The sequence below is a fragment of the Elephantulus edwardii genome, unplaced genomic scaffold (assembly GCF_000299155.1).
Source record: "Elephantulus edwardii isolate Elephantulus edwardi_28Jun2011 unplaced genomic scaffold, EleEdw1.0 scaffold00262, whole genome shotgun sequence".
Lineage (NCBI taxonomy): Eukaryota > Metazoa > Chordata > Mammalia > Macroscelidea > Macroscelididae > Elephantulus > Elephantulus edwardii.
Genome location: NW_006400012.1, coordinates 1,165,852 through 1,191,365, shown reverse-complemented (window position 1 = coordinate 1,191,365; position 25,514 = coordinate 1,165,852). Strand labels below are relative to the sequence as shown.

The following is a 25,514-nucleotide window of genomic DNA, read 5'->3' as shown; positions in this document are numbered from 1 at the left end:
CCGTAGCTGAACCTCTGGTGGGTTTTCAGAGGGTGTAAATCACATAGGGCGAGATTGCTATCCTTCTGCAGAGCAGCTGGTGGGTTTGAACAGCTGGCCTTTGGGGTTGCAGCATAACTTCTTACCACTAGGCCACCAGAGCTTCCTTAGAGATGCAGGAAGGTGGCATGTGAGATTTGTGAGCACCCCAAAGAGTGGAGAGGAAGGTGCACGAGTGTCTGAACATTCCAGCCTTGCTTCAACCAAATGTTTTCTTTATTAGCCTTCAGAGGATTCTATCTTTGAAAAAAAGGAAGCCCGTCTCCTCTCCTCACGCATAAAGGAAGTTTGAAAATCATTGCTATGAGCAGTTGGGATGCAAGATAGAGATTTTTAAACAGAAGCTAGAAAAGGGAAAAACCAAGAAATCTTCCTGGAGACCAACAACAGGTCATGTCTCAAGTAGATATAAAGCTGGAGCGCTGGTGGCCTAGTGGTAAGAAGCTGCCCTGCAGCGCAGAAGGCGTGCAGTTCGAATCCGCCAGATGCTCCGCTGGGAAAGGAGAAACTGTCCCCTCCTGTGCCAGTCAGATCCGATTCGACAGTACACAGCTAAAACAAACAACCAAATAGAGATAAGGGGGGACATAGTGCTAATGTTGCTGCCAGGTGGATTCAGACCCGTGGTGACCCCATGTAACAGAGTAGGACTGCCCCTCAGGGATTTTAGGCTGTCATCTTTATGGGAGCAAACCTCTAGATACTTCTCCTGAGACCCTGCAGGGTGAGTTCAAATGTTCTGTACCACTAGAGCTCCTTGAGTACTGCAGGCCAGGAAAGAACTAATAAGGCCAGGGCTATGTCAGAGACAGGGCCTGGAAATAAGGCAGTGGGTGCTAGAGGTGGATTAGTGAACATATTGAAGGAGGAGCCCTGATGGCCTTGAGCCCTGAGCAGGGAGCTTCTGAACTAGGAGGTGCAGGAGAGATGTGGAAAGGTGAGTGAGAGAGTGCAGAGCCCTGCTTGAGAGTCTCTGCCTTCCCCAACTGGGTAGCATTGATTGTCTTTTGAATTTAAAATGTTTCTTTAGGGCATCCATCCTTCACACAAACGTCTAGAAAATTCAGTATGTGAAACACTTCATGGGTCATGGAACAGCAGGTTGTGGAGCTCAGTTAGAGGTAAACTTGAGAGTGAAGAAGCGCCCAGGAAAAATTGACAGGGAAAGAACTCGAGAGAACACTGTAAGAGGTAGTCGGAGGGACTGGTCCTCCCAGTGAGAGAAGAAGCAGAGTGCTCAGAGCAGGAGGTGAAGCAGGAGTGAAGGCATTGTGGACCCAGGGGGAAGGACAGGGCTGGGCAGAGTCTGTGGTTGTGATACTGGGAGTGGGGGAAGGATCATTGGTGGCATTCACCAGTTCAGTGAATTGTGGGAGAGGGGCTAGAAACCAGATTTCAGTGCTGGAGAGTTGAGGGGGTATTGGAAAAAGTATAAATCTATTTCTAGAGATTTCACTGATGGTGTATAACCAAAGAGCAGGTTGCTATGCAGAAAGGAAAACTCCGTTGTAATTATTTTTATTTTATCCTGGAAACATGAGGAGTTCACCACGCTGGGAGATTGGGTAGGAATTCCCTTGATATAAGGAGAGTCTCTGGTGGCCACAAGAAGAACGTTGCAGCTGCCTGACTGAAGAAGTGCCTGAATTTGAGGCCCAGGGCACGTCTTGTAGGTCTTTAGCAGAACTTACATGGAAGAGATACTTTTTTGTTGGATTAACTATGATTTAGTTGACTTGACAGCCAGTATCCAACAATTAGCATGTGCACAGACCAAAGTGTGTTTATCCAGGCCAAACCAGTTGTCATGAAGTCAATTCTGACTCTTCCCAACCCCATTCATGTCAGTGAAGTGTGCTTCATGGGGTTTTCTATGGCTGGATTTTTCAGACATAAATCATTAAACCATTCTTCCGAGGCACCACCAGGAGAACTTCAAACCTCTTAGCAGCTGATCTTGTTGATGGTTTACACGTCCAGGGACCCCGTTCATTGAGTCAGTGTGTCTCAGAGAATTGGTCTGTGATGAAAGAGAAGCTGAGACAGGATTGAAACACTGGGGGGAGTTGAGCCCATCAGTGGTCCAGTTCAGATTGGGCAGCAGGAATTTGGGAGAAGAGGGAAGGGGGTAGGTTGCTAGAGACAAGGAATATTTCTAGACAGTGGCTCATGTGACAGAAAGTGAGCTGTAGAGACTGGAAAGAGTAAATGAATGTAAAATCATGCTTGGGCTAACCAAGAGGAGGGTTAGCAATTCACTTGTGATACCTGTGTTTTCTCAAGGAAATAGAATTTTGGGCAGCTTGGAGAAACAACAACCCAGATACTCTTCAAGCTGCCCAAAATTCTATCTGGGTTGTTGTTTCTTTGATGTTAAGTGCTGTGAAGTCAGCTCTGACTCACAAAGGCCCTGTGTACAAAACCCTGTTGATCCTTTGTCATCTGCACAGTGTCTCCTGTGCTTAAGCCCATTGGTGTAGTCACCATGCCAATCCATCTGATTAAAGGTCTTCCTTTTTTTTTTCACAGACCCTCTGCTTTTCCAGGGACGGTGTCCTTTTCCAAGGACTAGACCCCCCCCCCCGCCCCCCGATAACATGCCCAAAGTGTGTGAGATGCAGTGTGGGTTAGGAGAATGAAAATGGGGTGAGGGTCTTGAATGTAGTAGTAAAAGCTCAGCAATGCCAGAATAAGACAACTGAGTTTGAAAAAGTTATAAGGAGTACACATAATATTGATGTTCTGTACATAATAACTTAGATCTGGAGAGAGAAAGGCATGGCCACAGCTACACAGCTATAGCCGGCCCAGGCAGCATGTGGTCCTGTTTTCAATCACAAAAGCAAAGTTTTCTGCCACCCTCAACTCCTTTTGCTCGTAACATTCTACTTCTGGCCTGAGATACAGTAACTGTCTAGTGAAAGTGACAGTCCCTGAGCACCATTTAGGGATGCTGGTGGCACTGTATAAAGCAGTTGGCTGCTAACTGAAATGTCAGCAGTTTGTCCACCATGCATTCGATGAGGCAGGCTGTTTATTCAAAGATCCACAGCCTTGTAAATCCTATGAGATGGTTCTGTTCTGTCTTACAGAGTTGTTGTGAGTCAGAATCAGCTTGATGGGAGTGGATTGCTGGTTTTTTGTTTTGTTTTGTTTTGTGGACTTTTAAAAATACCTCTTTTCACAGTGAACCCTTCTTTGATCTCCACCTCCTCATGCCTGATTAGACACCCAGCTCTTTGAAGGGTGTTTTGGTTTATTGGCCGTTTTAGAAGTTAGTTACATCACTTTCAGCAAAAGAAGTACTTCTCTTACTCCATCTGCCTAAAGGTTTAGTCTGTTAAGTGGTAGACTAGTGAAAGGGTTTTAATCGCCATGTTTTCCCCTTTATGTTACTTTTTTTTTTTTTTTTTAGGATTCATCACATAGGGACAGGGACAGAATTTCAATATATTCATCTTTAGTATTTGCATTACCTGGACTTGAGTATTAAGATTGGGCTCACCACCTAGATTTCTCTTATGATTTTGATTCTCAAAATATACAGGCCTAGGAGGTATGCATCAACACTAGACATTTGTAATCTACAACCTAAATGATGATAAAAGTTCCTTGAAAAGCACTGGTGGCACAGTGGTTAAACACTCAGCTCCTCCCAGTGGCTTCACGAGAGGAAGACCTGGTTATCTCCTCCTTTAGAAAGTGTCTCCTGGGGAACCCAATGGGGGCAGCTCTGTTCTATAATGTGGAGTTGCTATGAGTTGAAGCTGATTGGAAAAAAAAAAGTTTCTTCCTGATCTCTGGTGGTCTAGCCTAGGACCTTAAAAGTTTACAACAGCTCCAGAGGGGGTCATTCTTTCTCACGGATTGTTGTTGACTTGAAACCCGCTTACAGCTGACCCCTTGTTGGATTTCCAACGCATCACTTGCACAGAAGGAGATGGCTGGTCTTTTTCTGGAGAGCTACTTCTGGTGGATTCTTGAACTGCCAGCGAGGTGTGGTCTTTGGATTAGCAGAGCACTTCCCTACTGACTGTAGAAGCAGAGCTGAGCTGTGCTCGGCATAACTCTTTAGATTGTCTGGATCTGGAGACCTGGGTAAACCTTGAATTTCGCTCTGATATTCATGGGTTTCTTGGACCTCAGACCTGAATTGTATTTTCTCCTTTGAGACAAGTGCTGTGAGGCCTGGCCTGTGGGTGGCCTTGTGAAGAAGGGCACGGGTGTGGGCATTTGCGGCTCTGGTTTGGTAACCAGTAGCATCATTCACTCACAATGCACCTGTGTTGTTGTGTCTTCCCAGACAAGGAGTTCACCGTTCGGCTGGAGACGGATAAGCGCCTGTACACAGTGGGGGAGCCCGTGGAGTTCAGGTGCATCCTGGAGGCGCAGAGCATTCCCGACCGCTACTTTGCTGTCTCCTGGGCCTTCAACAGCTCGCTCATTGCCAGTGTGGGGCCCAACGCTGTGCCAGTCCTCAACAGTGAATTTGCCCACCGAGAAGCCAAGGGGCAGCTTAAAGTGGCCAAAGAGAGCGACAGCGTCTTTGTGCTGAAGATCTACCACCTCCGCCAGGAAGACAGTGGGAAATACAACTGCCGAGTAACAGAAAGGGAGAAAACAGTCACTGGGGAGTTCATCGACAAGGAGAGCAAGCGCCCCAAGAACATCCCTATCATAGTCCTCCCGCTCAGTAAGTAGAGAGACGGTCTGCTTGCACCTGCTCCTCCTAGTTCCTGGTTCAGCAACAAGCCCCATGGGAGGGGAGTGGAGACAGAGAAGAGTAGGTCAGTGTTAAGGTGAGATGCAGGTACAACTCAAAGGTTAAATCAATCCAGCATCTACTCTCTCACCCCCTAGTTAAGTGGAGAGGTTCAGGGGTGTGTCTGGGTCTCAGTCCATTTGTGCTTCAGCTCAGCATAGAGGAAAACCAGGAATCCAGGAAAGCAGTGTGCTCCTGGGCGGGAATGAAATCTCAGGAATAGTGGGTAGATTCCTACGTTGAAATCTCAGCTAAGGAGAACCAGTCATTTAAGGGGTGATTTTTAAATTGTAGAGAATATTCTTTAGAAAGAGTTGCTAGCTGGGTTTTGGGGTTGAAAAGGGTTGGCATTTCCCTAATTGTCTTCCCTATTTAAAGAATGGTTTTAAAAGCTTCTCAAGTCTTCCTGGAACAGAGAGTATCAAGTTTAGTGAGTTTCTGGGGCTACTTGGGGATCCTTGGCCCCCACTTGAGCTGTCCAGTCTAGGTGGGAAACTCCCATTACCGGGCACTTGCAGGGACCGCCTGTGTGCTCATGCTGTGTTTAACCATCCATGGTATCAGAATGTTCTTATAGCCACGTCTCTGATAGTTCTGTTTTCAGTAAAGAGAGGAATAAAAGCTTGTAATGCCCTTATTTCAAATACGATGATGAACTAACCTTTAACTTCTTCTCAACTGCTCAAACTGTCTTCCTCTTAGCCTTATGATGACTTCCTTTACATTTTTATTTACACTTTCACAATTAAACAGTATTTCTCTTTAGGTGTGAAGACAAAAAAACAGACATAGAGACTTTGCCACTTTATCCTTTTCTCATGAACAGGAATATTTTCTGTCATGCTTTTTTATTTTATCTTATTTTTTTTTTTAAAAAAAGACAACAGATAACAGATGAGTAGTTGTCTTGTAATCTCTTTGTACTTGGGCTCTGACCCTGCATTGCCTAGCATGGTGCTTTGCATATAGTAGGTGCTTGCTGGATGTTTGTAGAATTGAAGTCATAGACTTGAATTCCCACTCTCCTTATTACTTTACTGTCAGTCTTTGCCTGCCTTAACCACCACCTCTCTACTTTTACATCTGCAACTAATTCCTCATTGTTTTATAAGGAACAGTGAAGGGCAGCCACAATATTTACTTTATCCCTTTTGTATTAAGAGATTTCCCCCCACCCCTTCCACGAACGTGTTTGATGATCTGTGGCCATGCTGTATTGCTTTTCCAGCAGATAACTGGGTAGTTAAAGTCCCTCAGCACCACCAGATCCTGCCCCAAGGCCACTTGGGTAAGTCTACCAAAGAACAACAATAATCACATCGATAATGATGCTAATTCCTTGACTTTTAATGGCGCTTTTCCTTCTGAGAGCCCAAAGTGCTTTTGCATATATCATCTTTTCTGTCTCTACTCCTCAGATCCCTGTAGAGGCCAGTGGTCTGTCCACTCTGAGTGAAGGAGCCAGAGCATTGTGCAGGGAGGTGACCGAGCTGATTATTCAGTTAGTGTTGAGCTTGCATTGCATTAGAATCATTGCTTCTAACTCCAAACCCACTGCTCTGCGCTTAGCCTATGCTACACCAGCAGCCTCCTGATTTGAAATTTCATTTGCAAACATGTACTCAGGTTCTCATTAATTCTGTCCTACTTTTCCCTTAATCCAGATAGTTTTAAATTGTCAGTTGCCTTTTCCGAGGCCTGAGAACCCTTATAAATAGTCTTAATGGGCAAGGCAGGACCAGATCTGTGCTTGCTTTTGCCAGGGCTGCAGAAACAGCTTTTCTTCTCAGAAGTCCATACTCTGTGTGGTTTCTCCAGGCTGGCCTGAGCGGCAGAGCCCTGCACAGCAGCCCTCATATTTAACAAGCTAGAGCTTATATAAGGGTTGTTTGGGGTGACAGGAGAGAGTGAGGGTGATGTCCTGTATGTCATTCTTTGCTTACTTAAGGCAAGCAAAGGGATTTTCTCTCTTGATGCTAAAGTTGACAATAATCTTGCCTTCGGAATTGATCAAAGGGGATGAGTCTATAATTGAAAGGGGATTATGATTCTTATTATTAATGATGATGAATGAAAAATAATTACCTCATCTCATCCTCCTAGTGTAGGAATTATTAGTATCTCCTTTTGCCCAGTATTGCACTTGGGTCTGGTAAGTAAGAACCCAGAATTGCAGGGTTAGGAGGTAGTAGACTTAGGCCTAGAAACCAAGTCTACCTACCTGTAATTAATCAGGAGCCTCCAGCTGTCTTGATATGATTCCTGGGAGGTTGCCATCTGGGAAAATGGCTGTTTCTCACCTTATCCAGGCTTTTTCTTTACTTGAGACAAGCAAATACAGCGTATAAGGCATACTCAACTCTAACAAGCGCCACGTGCTAGGGCTCTGTGCACATCTTTGTCTGTTTCTGCCCGTGGGGGAATCCAGGGGAGAGCAGATTGATTCCGGCACATCGCTGTATGTATGTGTGTGCTTTCTCTCAGTGACAGCTATGCCTCTGCAGCTGCAGTTTGATTTAACTGATTGGTTTAAAATTGTTCTCTGTGTTTCATGTGGGTGTTACCCTAAAGATCGGAGCCAGAGTAGTTGTAGTTCTGTGTGACTTAGGGACTTTTTGAGCTTAATAAAGATAGCAATACAAAGTAATATGTGTGTAAAGATAGATCAGAGTGCCAGTTTTATTTTTAAAAACACAATAGCTATTTAAAGGTAATGATAATAGCAATCTTTTTTGAAAATACACATAAGCTAGTGGCCTAATGGTAAGAAACTGCACTGCAGTCCTGAAGGCACGTGGTTCGAATCCACCAACTGCACCAAGGGAGAAGGATGAGCAGTCTCCTTCCATGCAACTAACTGCCTTTGAAAATCCACTGGAAGGTCAGCTGTGGGTCAGTTCTGACTCAAAGGCACACAACAACAGGTGATCTAGATACATTGTCTTACTCACTTTTTAATCTTTTAAAACCTTCCCAGCTTATATAGCATACTTCCCATCTAACAGAGGAAAAATTGTAGCATGTGTGATTTAAATAATTTTATTAAGTTCATTTAACTTGTGAAAGGCAAAAACTAGATGGAGACAGTGAAGGTGGTAGTACTCTGTACCTTTATTGGCAGAACGTTTCAAGTTGAGAGCAGGACCCCAGGCATTGACTGTGGACAAGCATTTGAATGGGGGACAGAGAGGCAGGCACTGGCCTCAGTTTATTCCTGTGTGTTAATGAACGTATAAAAGCTCTCTCCCCATGCACTCTGCTAAGCTATACCATCTGGGCTCCATTATTGTCCATATTCAAGCATACTTGATCTTCTAAGCACTTCCCATTATTTGCTTCTACTTCCTGATATTGCCCTGGAGAAACCAAATGGCACATCACAGATGCAGCTCCTCTTTGAGTGCTAGGGCATTGGATGGTGGGAAGGTCAAAGTGAAGTAGAATTCTAGTATTGTTCAACTTACTAAAAGTGGAAAGGGGAAAGTCCTAACCTCCAGTCCAGTAGGTTTAAGCTGATGGACTGTTTTATGACCTGAAATGTTGTGTTGTGTTTCTTTGGTCTGATTCAGCCTCAGGTCTTAGAATTTGGTTCTGACCCAATCCTGTGCAGGCAGCAAAGGCCTTCCTCGAGGAGCAGATCCAGATTGCACGGAGCAGAGCCCAGAGCCACCAGGGCTTGCAGCATCAAGCGCGAGATGCTTTTATTCTCTGAGGTTCTTAGTATCTGAATGTGATTAACTTTGCCTCATCTTCCTGGTATGTCTGTGGGAAGGGCATCATGGAGACCATAAAGCCCCCACCTTGTCACTTTCTCTCCCCAGAGAGCAGCATCTCCGTGGAGGTGGCCAGCAACTCCAGCGTCATCCTGGAAGGGGAGAACCTGCACTTCTCTTGCAGCATCCGCACGGCAGGCAAGCAGCAGGGCCGTTTCTCTGTCATCTGGCAGCTCGTGGACCGGCAGAACCGCCGCAGCAACATCATGTGGCTGGACCGAGATGGCACCGTGCAGCCAGGAGCGTCCTATTGGGAGCGAAGCAGCTTTGGGGGTGTCCAGATGGAGCAAGTGCAGCCCAACTCGTTCAGCTTGGGTATCTTCAACAGCAGGAAAGAGGACGAGGGCCAGTATGAGTGCCACGTGACCGAGTGGGTGCGGGCAGTGGACGGCGAGTGGCAGATAGTCGGGGAGCGCCGGGCCAGCACACCCATCTCTATCACAGCCCTCGGTAAGTGTCCACATGCTCTTGGTGAGACCATGGTGGAGACTGCCACGTCAAGAACTTCACCCTATCATTTATTAGTCAAAGTTCTGGTAAAAAACAGATGGCATATGCCAGAGGGTTTAATTGAAGAGATTTTGTGAAAGAACGTATAGCATTAATGAGCTGTGGTTGGTGGGACATTGAGGACTAGCAAAGAACTCTTAAGTTGTTTCCACTCCTACACTGGGAGGGCGGAAAGTCAAGCATTATAGCCAGAGAAGCGGAGTCCCTGAGTGGGCAGTGAGTTCGTGCTTGGCTGCTAACTGGGAGTTTAGAGGTTCAGATTCATCCTGACACACCTCAGAAGAAAGGGCTGAAGATCTGTTTCCCAAAACTCCTAAAACCCCCGTGGAGCACAGTTTTGCTCTGACGCACCTGGGGTCACCATAGTCTTGGTATCACCTCGCAGGGGAGAGACAGGTGAGTAAGGCCACACAACAGGAGTGGTGTCCCTGGTCTCTGAGGTCTGCGCTCTGTGTCCAAACTGTGGTTTGGAAGAGAAGGGCTAAGTGCCACAGGTCCTCGCTCTTCCTGCCCTCTAGGTCTCTTCCCAGAGCCCAGCCCATCTGAGGGAGTTCCACACAGGGCAGCGGAGGGCGGAAAATCACAAGCGCCCTTTATAAGGCACTTACTCTGCCTGAGTTAAAGCCCTTAAGCATAATTGTCCTACTGAATCCTTGCCTAGCCAAGACTGACATACTTGTATGTTACAAAGAAACTACAGCTTAGGTTAAATAATTTGTATGAGGCTCCAGTTTTTAAACAAAACTTTTAATCTGAACACTAGAAACTAGCACTCTCTCGTATTTTTTTTTAATTATTTTCTTGTGATTTGAGTGAACAAATCATACTGGATTTTTATTTAATCACTTATACACATTTTATTTTATAACATTGATTGCAATTAATTAATTACTTAATAATATTATGAGACCAACCCCATACTATATATTATGTCCTTCCTCCAACTTAATAAATACCTTCTACTTAGAGAGCCTATATTCTTACCTCCTCTTCTATAGAGCTTCTACTTAACAGCATCATTTCTTTATCATATGAAATTAAAAGATACTTTGAGATTTGCTGAAACCGTAGCATATCACATTTGCCTCTCAGGAGCAGTTAAAGAAGCTTCTATCAACATTTATCTGCCTAATATTATCAGTATATTAAATTTTAAAAGACCAGCCTTCTGCTTTGCTTGGAAAATAGCTTGTCATGTTAGGTTTTCATGTCAATCAGGAGATTGCGGCTTCCTGGGCGTGTGGAACCTCCTTCCTCTAACAGGTGTCTGTTAGAGCCCCCCAGTAAAGATGGCAGCCCAAAGACCTTTGCCAGAGACAAGGCATCTCTTTTCTTCTCCCTTTGAGATTAGACTTACATATACTTTCTAAAAGCATAATCTCAAAGATTGACCTGCCTTGTGCAGAAATCATGGTTCTGATTTCTGTCTCTGGAAACTTTTCCCAGTGATTAAGTTTCCTGATAAGCTGAATCCCTGTAACTGTACTCAGCACCAAAGTGGGCCTATTTATATGGAGCTTGTGACCAAAGTTCTGGTGTCCTTTGGTGGTAGTTTTTCTTCCATTCTGTGAAGCTAGGAAGAGTCAGTCAGAATTAATTTCTCTAGAAGTTTTCCTGTGTAACATTTCCCCACTTGTTTTAAAAAATCCACTCTCCCAAGAGCCTGGATCCTAGCCCTGCCCTATTTCCATCCCTGGGGTGCTTGTTGTTGTTGTTGTTGTTATGTGCCATCGAGTCGCTTGCGACTCATAGCGACCCTATATACAAGAGCTCTAAATGCTGTTCTATCCTGTGCCAACCTAGCCATCTCAAACGCACTTATTCCCACCGCTCCAGTCACAGAATCAATCCCATCTCACCAAAGGTCTTCCTCTCCTTCGCTTCCCCTGCACTCTGCCAAACATGATGTCCCTTTCCAAGGACCAGTCCCTCCTTGCAACATGCACAAAGTATGTCAGACGAAGCTTCAGAATCCTTGACTCCAGGGCTTCACCCTCTCCAGGATGAACCTGTTTGTTCTCCTAGCAGACCATGGTATATTCAACACTCGTCTCCAGCACCACAGCTCAAAGGCATCAATCCTCTTTCTATCAGCCCTATCAGGGAGGCCTAATAGGGTTGGGAGAGCAAAGAGTGAGAGCAGCCCAAAGAAAGTGGCCTTTTCATTCTAAATAGTCACACCAAATTTGTACCCAACTAGGTACAAATCCTCTAGCCAGGAGGTGACAGTGACAAAGTGACCAATTGATATAATAGGTGAGAAAGGGCTCTTGATACACGAGGGCCGTTCTGTTTCCTTAGTCAGGCAGCGGTGCTGCTGGGTGCCTCGTGTGACCATGGAGAGGGCCTGTGTCAGGCTTGAGCATGATCATGAGCTCTGAGAAGCTCTCTGGTCCTGTACAGTGTTGGCCAGGGATGTGAGACCAGGTCTGGCTCACTAGGACCCGTGCTGACCTTCAGCACACACCACACACACCCAGAGGTAAATTCATGATGCTCTTTTGATGGTCTTGATACATGGGTGACCATCACAGCAACTTAATGTGTCAGACATAAACACACACACACACACACACGCACAGAGAGAGAGAGATTCTTTTGTTCATTGCCGTAGAGTCAGAACCTATTCATAGCTGACCCTCTACTTGGTTCCTCAGTCTGTACATCTCACAGGAAGAGATTTCCCATCTTTCTCCCCTAGAGCTGTGGGTAAATGTGAACCATCAGTGAGGCACAATCTTTGGATTAGCAGTGTAGTTTCCTATGCACCCCAACGCTAGAGTAATGGATATATAAAAATCATTTATTAAATTCAAGCTGATAGTCCCGGAGTTTTCAGGAGATTATGCCTACTTTTTGTTGGTCTGCCTTTCTGGATAAAGCTTAATGTATTAGCCAAAGAGTTTAAAATACTTTGCTTTAAGTTTATTTTCTTTAACAAATTGTATATTTAAGAAAATATACTCTGTAGTTCCTGGTACTGCCCTGTTTGATGGATTAATTCATTTAGTCTTTGTAAAAACCTGTTCAACAGATAGAAATACTGAGGCTCAGAGAAATAAATTGCACACTGTAATACAACAATTAAGTATATGGGAAGCTCTTTCCAGAATCTGTATCCATAACAACTGCCTTATCCTCATGGCAGGGCAATATAATAAATTCCGTGTTAAAGATATGCTTTGGAATTAGTCCTGTGTGTGTTTAAAGCCTGACCCTGCCATTTGCTAGCAGTTTGGTACAGAGCAGTTGATTTAAATTCTCTGTGCATCAGTTTTTCCATGTGTTACATAAGGTGAAGGGAAGTGAGTATTGCTGCTAAACACATCTGTCTAACAGGTTGTTTTGACAATTGAATGAAGTGTAGTGAAATCAAGCAGTTGACACCATGCCTATAAGTTACACCAGGCATGTAAGTTATTGTTTGTATGTTTGTTGTTGTTGCTGTTATTGTTGTTAGGTACATCAAGTCAGAACTGACCCTCAGTTAACTAGACGTCTAGTGAGTTTTCAGAGGCAATAAATTTTACAGGAGGAGATTGCCCATCACTCTCCTCTGGAGCAGCTGGTAGATTTAGACCAGTGTCTTTGGGATTGCAGTGCAGCCTTTCACCACTGGATATATCTATTTTTGTTGTTAGGTTCCATGAAGTACAAATAGCGACTCCTCTATGATCAGCCAGCCTGAAATCTGCCCTATCCTGTGCCATCCTCATCATCTCTGAGACACTAGAGCCCATTGCTGAAGTCACAGTGTTAGCCCATCTCATTGGAGGTCTTCTTGTCCTTCACTGACCCTCCATTTTTCCAAGCATGATGTCCCTTTCCAAGGAATACCCTCACCAAGCTGCATGTCCAAAGTAGGAAGGAACACTCTGGGCACACCCTTTTCAGGACATAATTGTCTTTTGGCAGTCAAGGGGATATCTAGTACTCTTCTCCAGTACCACAACTCAAAGTCATCAATTCTTTTTCTGTCCTCCTTACTCATTCTCCATCTTTCTGATGTGTAGCAGGTGATAGAGAAGACCATGGTCTGAATCGGGCACACCTTAGTCCTCAAATTGATATCCTTGCTCTCCAGTTTTTTGGAGAGATCCTTGACAGCAAGCTTGCCTAATGTAGTACATCTCCTGGTTTCCTGACTGCTGGCAAGACGAAATCATTAACAACTTTAATCTTTTCTTCATCTATCATAAAGTCGACTGTTGGGCCTCTGGTGAGAATCTTTGTCTTCTTGATGTTGAGATGTACTGCATACTGAGGGCTATAGTCCTTGATGTTCATTCTGCAGTAAGTGTTTCATGTTCTCCTCACTTTCAGCAAGCAGAGTTGTGACATCAGCATAACACATCTTCTTGATGAGTCTTCCTCCAATCCTGATGCCACCTTTCCTTTTCATAGAGTCTGGCTTTGTGAATTATTTGCTCAGCATACAGATTGAATAGGTATGGAAAAAGGATACAACTGTGATGCACACCTTTCCTGATTTAAACCAAGCAGTGTTCTCATGCTCTGTTTGCATGACAGCTTCTTGGTCTAAGTGCAAATGTCATATAAGCACAATTAGTGTTCTGAGATTCCCATTCTGCTCATTGTGAGCCGTAAGCTGTTATGATCCATACAGTCAAATACCTTTGCATAGTCAATAGAACACAAATATACGTTCATCTGGTATTCTCTGCTTTCAGCAGTGACATCCCTGATAACGCAGCCTCTTCTAAAATCAATTTGTACTTCTGGCAGCTCCCTGTCAATATACTACTGTTCAAGCTGCTTTTTAATGATCTTCAACAATATTTTGCTTGCATGAGGTATTAATATTGTCTGATAGTTTCCACGTTCTATTGGATTACCTTTTTTTGGGAATGGGGACAATTAATCTCTTCCAGTCTGTTGGCCAGGTAGCTGTCCTCCAGATTTCCTGGCATAAGCTGGTGAGCACACCCAGGACTGCATCTGTTTGTTCCAACATATCAGTTGGTATTCTATCAATTCCTGGGGCCCTATTTTTTTTGCCAATGCCTTCAGTGCTGCTTGAACTTCATCTTTCATCACCATTGGCTCTTGTTCATATGGTACTTGCTGAAATTTTTCCATGTCAGCCAATTCTTTTTGGTACAATTCTGTGTATTCCTTCCATCTTCTTTTGATGCTTCCTGGATCATTCAAGATTGTGCCCATAGCATCCTTCAGTATTATACCTCAAGACTTGAGTTTGTTCTTCATATCCTTCAGCTTGAGAAATGCTGAGCGAGTTATTCGCTTTACATTTTCTGACTAGTACTCAGTAAATACAGGCTGATATTTATTTTCTGATTATAAGCAATGTGTTAGTACTAAGTGGTCTTTTAAGACTGAAAGAATTCTTGAGAGATCAGTTAGGGATTAGTGACATTGCCAGGTCAATGAGGAATAGTTAAGAGCCTACTGAGGACTGAGACTGAGGACCTTTGGGTTTTGGAATTTTATTCCCACTCTAGGGAGCTCTCGTGGCTTAGTGCATAGGAACTTGCACTGCTAGCCCAAGGCCCATGCCTCTCTGGTGATTTGAATCCACGAGCTGCTTCTTGAGAGAAAGATGAGCAATATTTTCAATGCAATTTATACCCTTCAAAACCCAATGGAAGGTCAACTGTGAGCTGGTTCTGACTTGACGGCTGTGAGAATTCCCTCTGACTCACGTGGGTTTTCTCCAGGAGTTAGGATCAAAGCAAATAGCCACTGTTTATCCCCTCACACTTGTGGTTACTACCTACTAAATCTGAGGCTCTCCTGCTGGGGCCCTCATTGCCTCTCTTTCTCTGCATTTCCTGTGAAATATGTGGGAGAGGACTGAAGAGCAAGCCAGAGTTTCCCAGCCCTAAGAATCTCACAGCAGCCTCCTTGGTCTGCCTTCCTCTTCTCTGGCCCATATGCACTCAGGATCCAAGAGAGGATGGCAGGGGTGTGTGTCCACTTGGCTCACTGAAAACAAATTGACTTTGGGCTGTTTAACTCCTAACTGCTAGGAGAACAAACAAGTTCATCCTGGAGAGAGTGAAGCCTTGCAGGCAAGGATTGGAAGCTCCGTCTGACATATTTTAGACATGTTGCAAGGCAGAATCAGTCCTTAGAGAGGGATGTCATACTTGGGAGGGTGGAGGGACAGCACAGGAGAGGAAGACCCTTGAAGAGATGGATTAATTCAGTGACTGGGGTGATGGGGATAGCCGTATTGGAGACAGTAAGATTGGCAAGGGATAGAGCAGTGTTTAGGGCCATTGTACATCAGGTCACTATGAGTTGTAAGTGACACATAACAACAAGAAGTAGCATAGAACCTCAAGATTTCTAATATAGACCCAGTCTCAGTCTCTGAAAAGTGGTATTATCTAATTCCAGGGGAGAATTAGGCTCACATCCACGCTATTACCAAAGTCTTTACCATAAGTCTTGTTCTGAAGGGTTTATGCTGGAGCTGCTTTAAAGAGAATCGCTCTTAGCCTCTTTCTGTGGGATCTTGTAAACTGCTGGATTTGTGCCTCAGTGTGATCCTTAATATACTGTTGGCCCATGTATCAAAAACTCGTTGCTGTCAAGTCCATTTGTGCTCATGGTGGCTCCGTGTATGCAGAGCAGCCTGCATCATAGGGTTCAAGGCTGTTTCCTTTCAGAGGCAGATCACCAGGCCTTTCACTCACAGCACCTCTGGGTCGGTTCAGTCCACCAACCTTTCAATTAGTAGTTGAACACTTCACTTTTTGTACCACTCAGAGGTCCCCATGTATCCAAACAAACGGCTGTAAAGAGAAGCCTGCTAGCCTTTTTCCTGCTCCTGTTTAGTCAACAGCCCATCACCGACATCACACTGCCCTGGGAAGGCCAAGGGGGTCCTCTGACTTGACTTTCCCTCTTCTCTTTCCAGAAACGGGCTTTGCGGTCACAGCCATCTCGCGCACGCCGGGGGTCACCTACAGCGAGTCCTTTGACTTGCAGTGCATCATCAAGCCTCATTACCCGGCCCGGGTCCCTGTGTCGGTGACGTGGCGCTTCCAGCCAGTGGGCACCGTTGAGTTCCATGACCTGGTGACCTTCACCAGGGATGGAGGAGTCCAGTGGGGGGACAGATCCTCCACCTTCCGAACCCGAACAGCCATCGAGAAGGCCGAGTCCAGCAACAACGTGCGCCTGAGCATCAGCCGGGCCAGTGACACGGAGGCGGGCAAGTACCAGTGTGTGGCGGAGCTGTGGCGGAAGAACTACAACAACACGTGGACGCGGCTAGCGGAGAGGACCTCCAACCTGCTGGAGATCAGGGTGCTGCAGCCAGGTGAGTAGGGCAGCGGCGCTTGGCTGCCCTCTGCAGGGTCTGCGCCCCCAGGGGCTTCTATTGGTGGATAAAACACATGCATTGAACTACTGCAGTCCTTATTTTGAGACATTTTAAGTCTGTAGAACATTGCAGTCATGCTCAGAAACCTTTATTTCCTTTCTTTCATGACTATTTGTTAACATCTTACCACACTTATTTTCCCACTTTGTGTACACTTTGTTCTTGTTGGATCTTTAGAGACTAAAGCACAGTGAGCAGTGACCAGAAAACCAAACCCACTGCTGTTGATTTGATTCCAGCCCATAGCAACTTCCTGCCATGTTCCCCAGACTGCATATCTTTACAAGAGAAGACTGCATGTCTTTGTCCCTTGCTGTGACTGCTTGTTTCCTTCCACCAGCCTTCCACCAACACACCACGTCACCACGGCTCCTTAGAGACTTTGGCTTGTGTTTCTTACAAGGAGCCCTGGTGGCTCAGTGGATAAATGTTCAGCTACTAACACTGAAGATCGGCAGCTCAAACCCGCCAGTTGGTTCATGAGAGAAAGATGTGGCATCTGCTTCTGTAAAGAGTGAAAAGCCTTGGAAGCTGGAGGGTGCAGTCCTACTCCACAGTATGGGGTTATGGTCAGTTGGGCTTGCTTCGATGACAGGAGGCTGAGCAGCTCCTAAGAACAAGGTTGTTCTCCTGTGTAGCACAGTATTATCTTCCTCTGGTAATTCAGCATTATTGTGGTTCTGTTAGTGATATCAAGAGTGTTAATGACTGAGTTCTCAGGTTCTAGCGGACAGATTGGCAGTTGAAATGTCCCCAGTGGTATCTTGGCAGACAGGGCAGAGATGTGATTCTGAAAGGCCACTGCCTTGAAAACCCCAGCATTCGCTTCTCTGAAACCCATGGAGTTCAGCAGTAACACAACACTGTTACCTTTGTTTTCCCAGTACTGTCATTTACTGGGTTTTGTTTTGGTTTTTTTTCTTCTTTTAAATCAGGATCCAATCTGGGATTTCACATTGCCTGTTTAGTTGAGACTTCTTTACTCTAGAACACTCCTGCGGCTTGTGTGTGGATAGTGTGCGTGCTAATGTTGCGACATTGAATTGATATTTATAAACTGTCTAGCCAGTTTCCCTTTACTTAACCTCATTGCCTATAAACTTCATAACAGTTATTGTTCCACATTTACAGACAAGGGAACTCAGAGAGAGGCAGGACTAGGCGCTCAGGAACATCTGCTGTTCACTAGTGCTGAAGATCAGTTACTTCATTTAAATTTCATAATTGCCCTAAAGACAAGCCAAATCCTCTGTTTTGAGTTGATCTGAAGCCTCAGTAGGGTTTCCCCACCTTTTGGTGAGCAGCCCAGCAGGTAACGCGCTGCATCATGAGGCTCCTTATAATAGCTCGAATGACTATCATGCCTCCTTTCAACTGTATGTGGGCAGAATACAAGGAGGGAATCCACAATCTGTGGCCTAGAGTAAACTCACCACGCACTCAACTACTCAGGAGATACGGGACAGGCACGGGGAAGACTGTGAGGGCAGCACGTCCTCCACCACTCACCTGTACTCAGGGAAATGCCTGATGAAGGTGAGAACATTTGCAGAAGGCTCCAGTGGCTTATCTTTGGCTCCATTTTTCTGTTATAGACTATCAAGAGTGCATTGCCGGCTGCTTTGACAGACTTAGCCTCTTGGTGCCCAGAGAGGAAGCATGGCACAATGAAGAAGGGGGGTGGGACAGAAAGTGGGTTTTTTGTGGACTCCTTCCTGACTTTGTGACCCACCCACTTTGCAAAGATAGTTTGAACATTTTGCCAAAAGGATTTCTACCTAATAGGAGCCCTGGTTAGTGCCTAACTTTGTTTCTGTGACCACCTCAGGATGCCTTCAGTATTCCTTTCGGCAACGTGAGGTTAAATAACTACAGTTTCTGAGTTTAGCCTTCACCTCTTGTGACATCCTCCCCCGCCCCCCCCCACACACACACACACAGAGCTGTGTTCTGGACCAGAATTGGGGATAGAAGAGCTGTGAGTGTCAATGATCAGTGTGCTCCTTGGCCAATTAGAGCCCAAACCTGGGCTGACAGGATGCTCAGGGAAGAGACTGTTCTGCTTAAGTGGATTTTCAGGTTAATTGAGGGTTAAGCAGAGACCCCATTTTATGTGAACCCTTGTTGTGGAAAATGCTGAGGTACCCACTTGCCTGCCTCATTGAGTGGAACATAATGGTCGTAATTGAACCTTTTTGTTGCCTCCTCTGGCCCTCACGGTCAGCGTTCTGAACTGCAACGCCATCACTTGGGTTTGCAGCCATAGAAGGCGGAACACTCCAAGACTTTGTCTGACATTGCCTTTTTTAGGAGGTTTCTCATCTCTGCTGGTTTCTGTTGCTATTTAGAAACCAAGACTGGAAAATCTAGTGGATGAATAAAGAATTAGTTCACTCAGGGATCTGGATTTTTAGGATCTGGTTGATTTGTAGTGTTCCCAGCAGAGATAAGGGCAAAAATACTTTCAGTAGATCTTGAATACTCACCTTTGTTCTTAGTTGTTCACCTGTTTCTGTTTAAAGTCATGCAATAATCTAATGATTTAGAATTCATATCCTTATTTTGCTAATGAGGAAAACAAGGCATAAAGTGGTTTAGGAACCTTAACTGAGGCAAACCAGTTAAGTGGAAAGCTGAGATTTGAGCCGCAGTTGGAGGCTGAGTCTCTGATGTCTGTACCTCCGCTTTCCGCCACTGCTCCATAGTGTTCCCTCCTGTCTAGAAACATGACCTGGGGAGATAGGAGACCCAAGATGCTACCCTGTGTGGCCTGAGATGAGGTGTTTCTGTTTGTAGTTTGATGGTAAAGTGAGAGGAACTACCAGTTCTTAGCACAGGAGAGTTAGGAGAGGCGCTGTCCCTGGCTGTTAGGAGGCCTCTCCTGAAAGGGCCAGCACAGTGCACTTCCCCAGCGCTTGGGGCGAGGCCTCCAGGCAGAGTGTGCCTCCTGGGGAGTGGCTGAGACACCAGCACCAGCTAGAGTGCATCCCCTTAAGTGTTACTGCCTCTCCTTTATTAAATATTTATGTATTTAGCACTTAATATTTTCCTGAGAGATTTGTGCTTGTTTTGACTTTTTTTTTTTTCCATCTGCACTCTGATTCTCTTATTTGGGGGACGTAGAAGTAGAAAAGTGCATCTGTTGAGGGCTGACTGTGTGCAAAGGTTGTGCTGGTCACTCAATGAAGATACCCTGGGGGGAAGGATTGCTGCCCATTTTATAAATGGGAAAACTGAGGCTCAGAGAGATTTGAACTTGCTGAGGTCAAATAGTGAGGGAAGGGGCTAGAATTTGAACAAGGACTGATTAAAAATCTGTTAGAGTAAACGAAAGGGAGATTGTGACCTTTTTTAAGGCCGTATGATCAGAAATTAGCTTTCTGCATTCAGTTCACAGCCTCACTTAAAGAAGCGGCTTCTCTTTGTAGACACGGACGTGGAGGGCACTCAGCAAGGTCTCAGCGCACTAGTGGAAGTAGCGACAGCAACACCACTTGTATCTACTGAGTGCTGCCGTGGTCCATCAGATGCTGTGCTGTTAACTCAGAGGCCACACCTCTGCAGGGTCAGGTCCAACAACGGCTCCACAGGACCGAGATGAGCAGTCCCCTGTGTCATGTACAACCTCTGAAAATCCCCAGGAGGGTCAGCAATGGTATATCCGATCCCACAGCAATGACCTTGACTTTTAACTTAGTCTCTAGCAAGTTCCACTGCTAACCCAGAGGCTGTGTGTCTCCATGGGTTCAAATCCACCAGTCGCTCTGCGGGAGAAAGATGGGTGGTCTCCTCCATTAAATTTACCATCTCAGAAACTTGTTGGAGGGTTGCTATGGGTTGAAACTAATTCCAATGAGTTTACAGTTTTGTGGGTTGTTTTTTTATTGTTGTCCTGTATGCCAGGGAGCCCTTGTGGCATAGTAGTTAAAACATGAGGCTGCTAACTGAAAGGTCAGCAGTTTGAACTCACTGTGCCAGTTGTTTCTGTAAAGATTTCCATCTTTAGAAACCTAGAGAGGAGTTCCACCCTGTCTTGTAGGGTCACTGGGTCAGAATTGATAGTGATGGCAACAGGTTTGGTTTGGGGTTTTACATTGCTTAATTGTTAATCCGTACAGCACCATGAGGGGGCACTGTTTCACCCCATTTTGCCAGCAAGGACGCTGAGACAGAAATGATTGCTTAGTGGCAGAACCAGTATTCAAATTAGGGCCTGCAATCTGGCTCCAGAGTCCAAACTCATAATTACTGTATTGTACTGTTCACTCGATAATAGTTTGTTTATCTTCTGAGTAATTCTCTGTGGAACTTTTGTTTCTTCTTTCTCTGATACACCATCCCTAATAACCTGATCCCTTATATCAATCAAACAAAAACAAAATAAAAAAATTCAACCCCATTATTGTCCTCATGTCAATTCCAACTTTCTTTATAGAAAATTCTAAGGATCTTGAAAGTGAAAGGTCACAAGTGGACATTCATTGAGACACACACAGATTGCTATTTGTGTGAGAGTCTAATATGTGCCTCTTCAGCCTCCTCTATTTAGTCTCACCTCTGCCACAAGATGGCTCTAAGGCTTGGGGATCCCAGAGCACAAAGCCAATACTGATTTCTTTGTTTCTTTCTTGTCTTCTTGCACATCTTACCTCACAAAATGTGGATTATCCAGCATTTTTCATAGAAAAGGTCCTTACTGGTCCCCCACACCTTTAATAGGATAAGAGAATTAAACAGAAGCACAGAGACTGTTGACTCACTCACACTAGCTGGTTTATCAGCACCCTTCCCCTGCTCTGATGTCCTCTGTGCAGACCTAGATCCAGGTCTGACCTAGGCTGCCTACTGACCCCAAACACTTCATGGATATTTGATTCATCAAAGTCTCTGGTTGGTTTGTACAGTGGACTTTTGTCGATCTATTATTGATTATTCATTCAATATGTGTGCTTCCTATCCTCTGTACGCACTTCCCTGAGGAAATCTTCAGGGAATACCATTACTTACATTTTGTTGTTGGTCTAGCTTGGTCTTAATATTCATTGATTGCACAGTGTGACCCCCAAGGGATGTTTAGGTTGGACTTTAAGCCAGTTCAACAAATTATATTCTTAGTTTTTAATCAGTTCATTTATCATTTAATTCTTTCCCATTGTTGTTTTTGAAGCATTGCTTTTGCTTTCTTCTTATATTATTTAGCATCAGTCCCCCCACCCCCCCCACCCAATCACATTTTCCTAAATACAGAAGCAATAAGGGAAATGTCAGCACGCATTTTCCAAATGTTTACAACCATCTTTTGGTCTGGCTATTAAATATTGCACATTCAAATCGACAGAGCAATAAACCAGCTCTGGGAGGACAGCCTCTGGTGGTAGAGAGCCGGCTTGTCAGAGGTTGTATTCTGCTGGGATTTCACTGATGGGTAGTCAGGATGAATATTTAATACCCTCTGGATGTTGCCAAATCAGTTTTCTATTTCTTACTGCTGACCTGGCAGGTTGGGAGAACTTAGGACTTTTTTTTCCCTTTTTTTCACTTCCGTAAGTCTAGGGCATGTGAAGGCTGGCACTCCCTGTCAGACCAGCAGGTGGACTGACTGCCTTACCCTTTCTACTAGGATTTGGGAGAAACTGAGCTGCTTCTTCCTCCTCTCTTGTGGTTCTGTCTGCACTCTCCCGGAGGTAGAGCGACCATGAGCACAAGTGCCTCCATCTGTTTGTCATGGTGACCCCAGGTATGCCTGCTGTTGGAGTCAGTGATCAAAGGTCACTGTCATAAAGTAGGGGCAGGGTATATGCTGTTGTTGTTATGTGCCAACTAGACTCATAGTGACCCTATGAACAACAGCTCTAAACCTGGCCCTGTCCTCAGCCAATGTCACCCTGTTGTCACTGTTTCTGTCAGTTCATTTTATCCAGGCTCTTCCTTTCCTGTGCTGACCCTCCACTCTTGCAAGTGTGATGTCCTTCACCAAAGACTGGCTCATCCTGGCCACATGCCCAAAGTATGTGAGATAGAGTTTCAAAATTCTTACCTCCAAGAAGCAACCTGGTTTCACTTTCTCTAGGACAGATCTCTTAGTTCTCTTGGCAGTCCATGATACGTTCAGTATTTTTCTCCAGCATGATAACTCAAAAGGCATCAATTCTTCTCTGTCATCCTTATTCATTGCCCAGTACTCAGATGCATAGCAAGCAGTTGAAAAGACCATGGCCTGGATCAGGTGGACCTTAGCCTAGAGACTGACACTGTTGCTCTTTAGCACCCTGGAGAGGTCCTTGACAGCAAGTTTTTCCCTGTGCGGCTCATCTTTCTATTTCCTGACCACTGGTCCCAAGGGTGTTGATTGCGGATTTGAGCAAGATGAAATTGTTAACAACTTCAGTCTTTTCTCCATCTATCATGCATGCTGCCTGTTGCAAACTGTTTCTGTCTCCTCCAAACTATTGTTCTTTTGCTTTGTCATAGCCTCTTCGTCCCTTCTGCAAACTTTTTGGCACTGACACTGCAGATGACTGCTAAGTGCTGAGGCTACAAATATGGCTGCTCCACAGGTCTTGCCTTGGAGGCTTTGGAGGAGGAGGCTGGGAACAGAGAAGGGTGGAAGGGTTATAGGTGTGGTGGTAGAGCTCCTGTAAGGTATGAGGTATAGATGTGGGAAAGATTAGCTGTGGGTGTGTGGAGGGGAGAAGGAGTGGGACACTTCAGTTAGAAAAGATTGTGGATAGAGACAAGGAGGGAGGGAGAGAGGAGATGTCAGGTTTATTTTGATATGACTAATGTGTGATTTCTGGGAGGGGTTCACATGAAAGGAGGGGCCAATAGAACCCCATGTGCCCACTGCAGCCCAGAGTTACCATGTGGTTGTTCATCGCTGGGATTTGTGGAGACCTTGTTCTTGTTGTTGTTGTTGCTAAGTGCCATCGAGTTAAGTACAACTTAAAGCGACCCTGTGAACAGCAGATCTAAACCCTGTCCTATCTTGTGCCATCATCACACTTCCTGACAGACTAGAGCCCATTGTGGTAGTCACCATGCCAGTCCACCTGATGGAGAGTCTACCTCTCCTTCCCCGACCCTCTACCCTTCCTAATGTCTGTCTCCAAGGAATCGGAATAACCCCTCCTAGCAACATGCCTGAAGTCCATGAGGTGAAGCCTCATCATCCTTGCCCCCAAAGAGCACTCTGGCTGCACCCTCTCTAAGCCATATCTGTTTGTCCTTTTGGCCATCCATGGGATGTTCAGTGCTCTTTTCCAACACCACTGCTCAAAGGCATCAATTCTTTTTTCATCCTTATTTGTTGTCCAGCTCTCAGATGCATAGGAAATGTTCATAAATACTATGGCCTGAATCAGATGCATGATGGTATCAGGCCTAAGTTGAGACCTTCTGTAGGGCAATAAAAGATTGCTCTGTCCTTTCCTGTTTTCATGACCCTGGGTATGTTTGAGTCCTTTGTTGTGACTGTTGTGTTGATCTCATTGACATTTCCCTCATTTTCACTGTCTCTTTACAAAAGCAGTGTCCTTTTCTAGTGAGTGACCTTTTTGATGGTGTTTCCAAAGTAAGTGAATTGAAGTCTTGCTGTCAGCACTTCTAAGAGCACCCTGGTTACAATTCTTTGTTGACCTCACAATTCTACTGCATCAGTTCTTCCTTCTTTCCTTTTCATTATCCTCCTTTCACATGTGTGTAGATGATTGTTAAAAGCCAGGACTTGGGGGCCAGATGGTGTTGAGTCTGAATCTCAGATTGAAGACACTTTAAATCCAAACCAAATCCCCTGCCGTGAAGTTGATTCCAGTTTAGTAGGACCCTGTAGGCTGACTAGAACTGCTCCATACAGTGTTTCACACTGTAATTTTTTTTTCCCAGTTTATTTTCTAATTGTGATTTGAGTGAAGTTTTATGATGCAAATTCATTTTTCAATCAACTATTCATACGTATTTTATTCTGTAACATTAATTTCCGTTCCCACAGTGTAGTTGTCCTTTTTTTCCACTTCCTCCCATTAGTTCTTTGCTTGTTCTCTGTGTCTTGTCTTGGTGATGCTGTGCTGATCATCGCCTTATGGGCTGTTACCTTTCTTTTCACCCAGCCAGGGCTGTAATGTTTATGAAAGCACACTGCCACATCTTCCTCCTGCGGAGTATCCACTGGGCTCAAATGGGTCACAGTTGAGTGCTTACACTGCTCTGCCACCACTGTTCCTCCCATGACACTTAATAGCTGTGTCACCTTGGGCAAGTTTCTTTTCTCTTTTTAAAACTTTTTATTTGCATTTGGGTGGAAATTGACAGAGCAAGATACTTTCCCCTTCAACAATCCATACACCTTCTGTTTTAACAATCCTCACAGTGTTAACAGCACTCTTTCTACTTCCCCCTTGTGTTTCATGTTTTCATTCCTGGACAAGTGCAGCTCTTTTTAAAATCTCATACGGTTGATTGGCCTAAAGAGCACATACTTGCTGGTGTTATTGTAAGAACACAAGACTGGGGAAGGTTTCCATCTTTTGTCCCGAGGGCTGCTGTGAGTTAGAATCGCCTTGACAACACCTAACAACAAATATTGTTTGACTGAATGTTGAGTCTCTGAGGTGATTGCAGTTTGAGCTTGAAGATTTTCTAAGTGTCATCTTCTCAGAAAACAAGTTTCTTTCTCTATAAAATTGGGAAGAATTGTAGCATCTGTTTCTTTCACAGCCTTGGTAAGGAGCACACAGCACGTATTTGCACAGTACTTAGCATCGTGCTCAGCACATAGGAAATGTTGCATAAAAATGTGTTTGATAAATAAGAATTCTCTAAACTGAGGAATGAGGACTCCCCCTTTCTCCCCCCTGTAGGCCTCTTAAAGCATAAATTCTGTTTCACTATCATTCAAATGTTTGCACCAACAACTAGAGCCAAAGAGGAGGAAATGGAAGATTTCTACCAACTTTAGCAGTCAGAAATTGATCAAACATGCAGTCAATAAGCATTGATAATAATGGGTGACTGGAACGCAAAAGTTGGGAACAGGGAAGAAGGATCAGTAGCTGGAAAA

At 44.8% G+C, this 25,514-nt stretch overlaps 1 protein-coding gene across 2 annotated transcripts in view; it reads left to right on the top strand.

Moving 5' to 3' along the window:
* Positions 1 to 25,514, top strand: part of IGSF3 (immunoglobulin superfamily, member 3) — a 137,269-nt gene that overhangs the window by 74,698 nt on the left and 37,057 nt on the right. The window contains exons 4-7 of one of the 2 annotated variants that reach the window (XM_006899573.1): positions 4,343 to 4,732; positions 6,030 to 6,089; positions 8,623 to 9,024; positions 15,992 to 16,396. In XM_006899573.1, coding sequence (XP_006899635.1) covers positions 4,343 to 4,732; positions 6,030 to 6,089; positions 8,623 to 9,024; positions 15,992 to 16,396 — 1,257 coding nt within the window. The remainder of the gene's footprint in view (positions 1 to 4,342; positions 4,733 to 6,029; positions 6,090 to 8,622; positions 9,025 to 15,991; positions 16,397 to 25,514) is intronic. The other variant, XM_006899574.1, reaches the window with a different exon arrangement.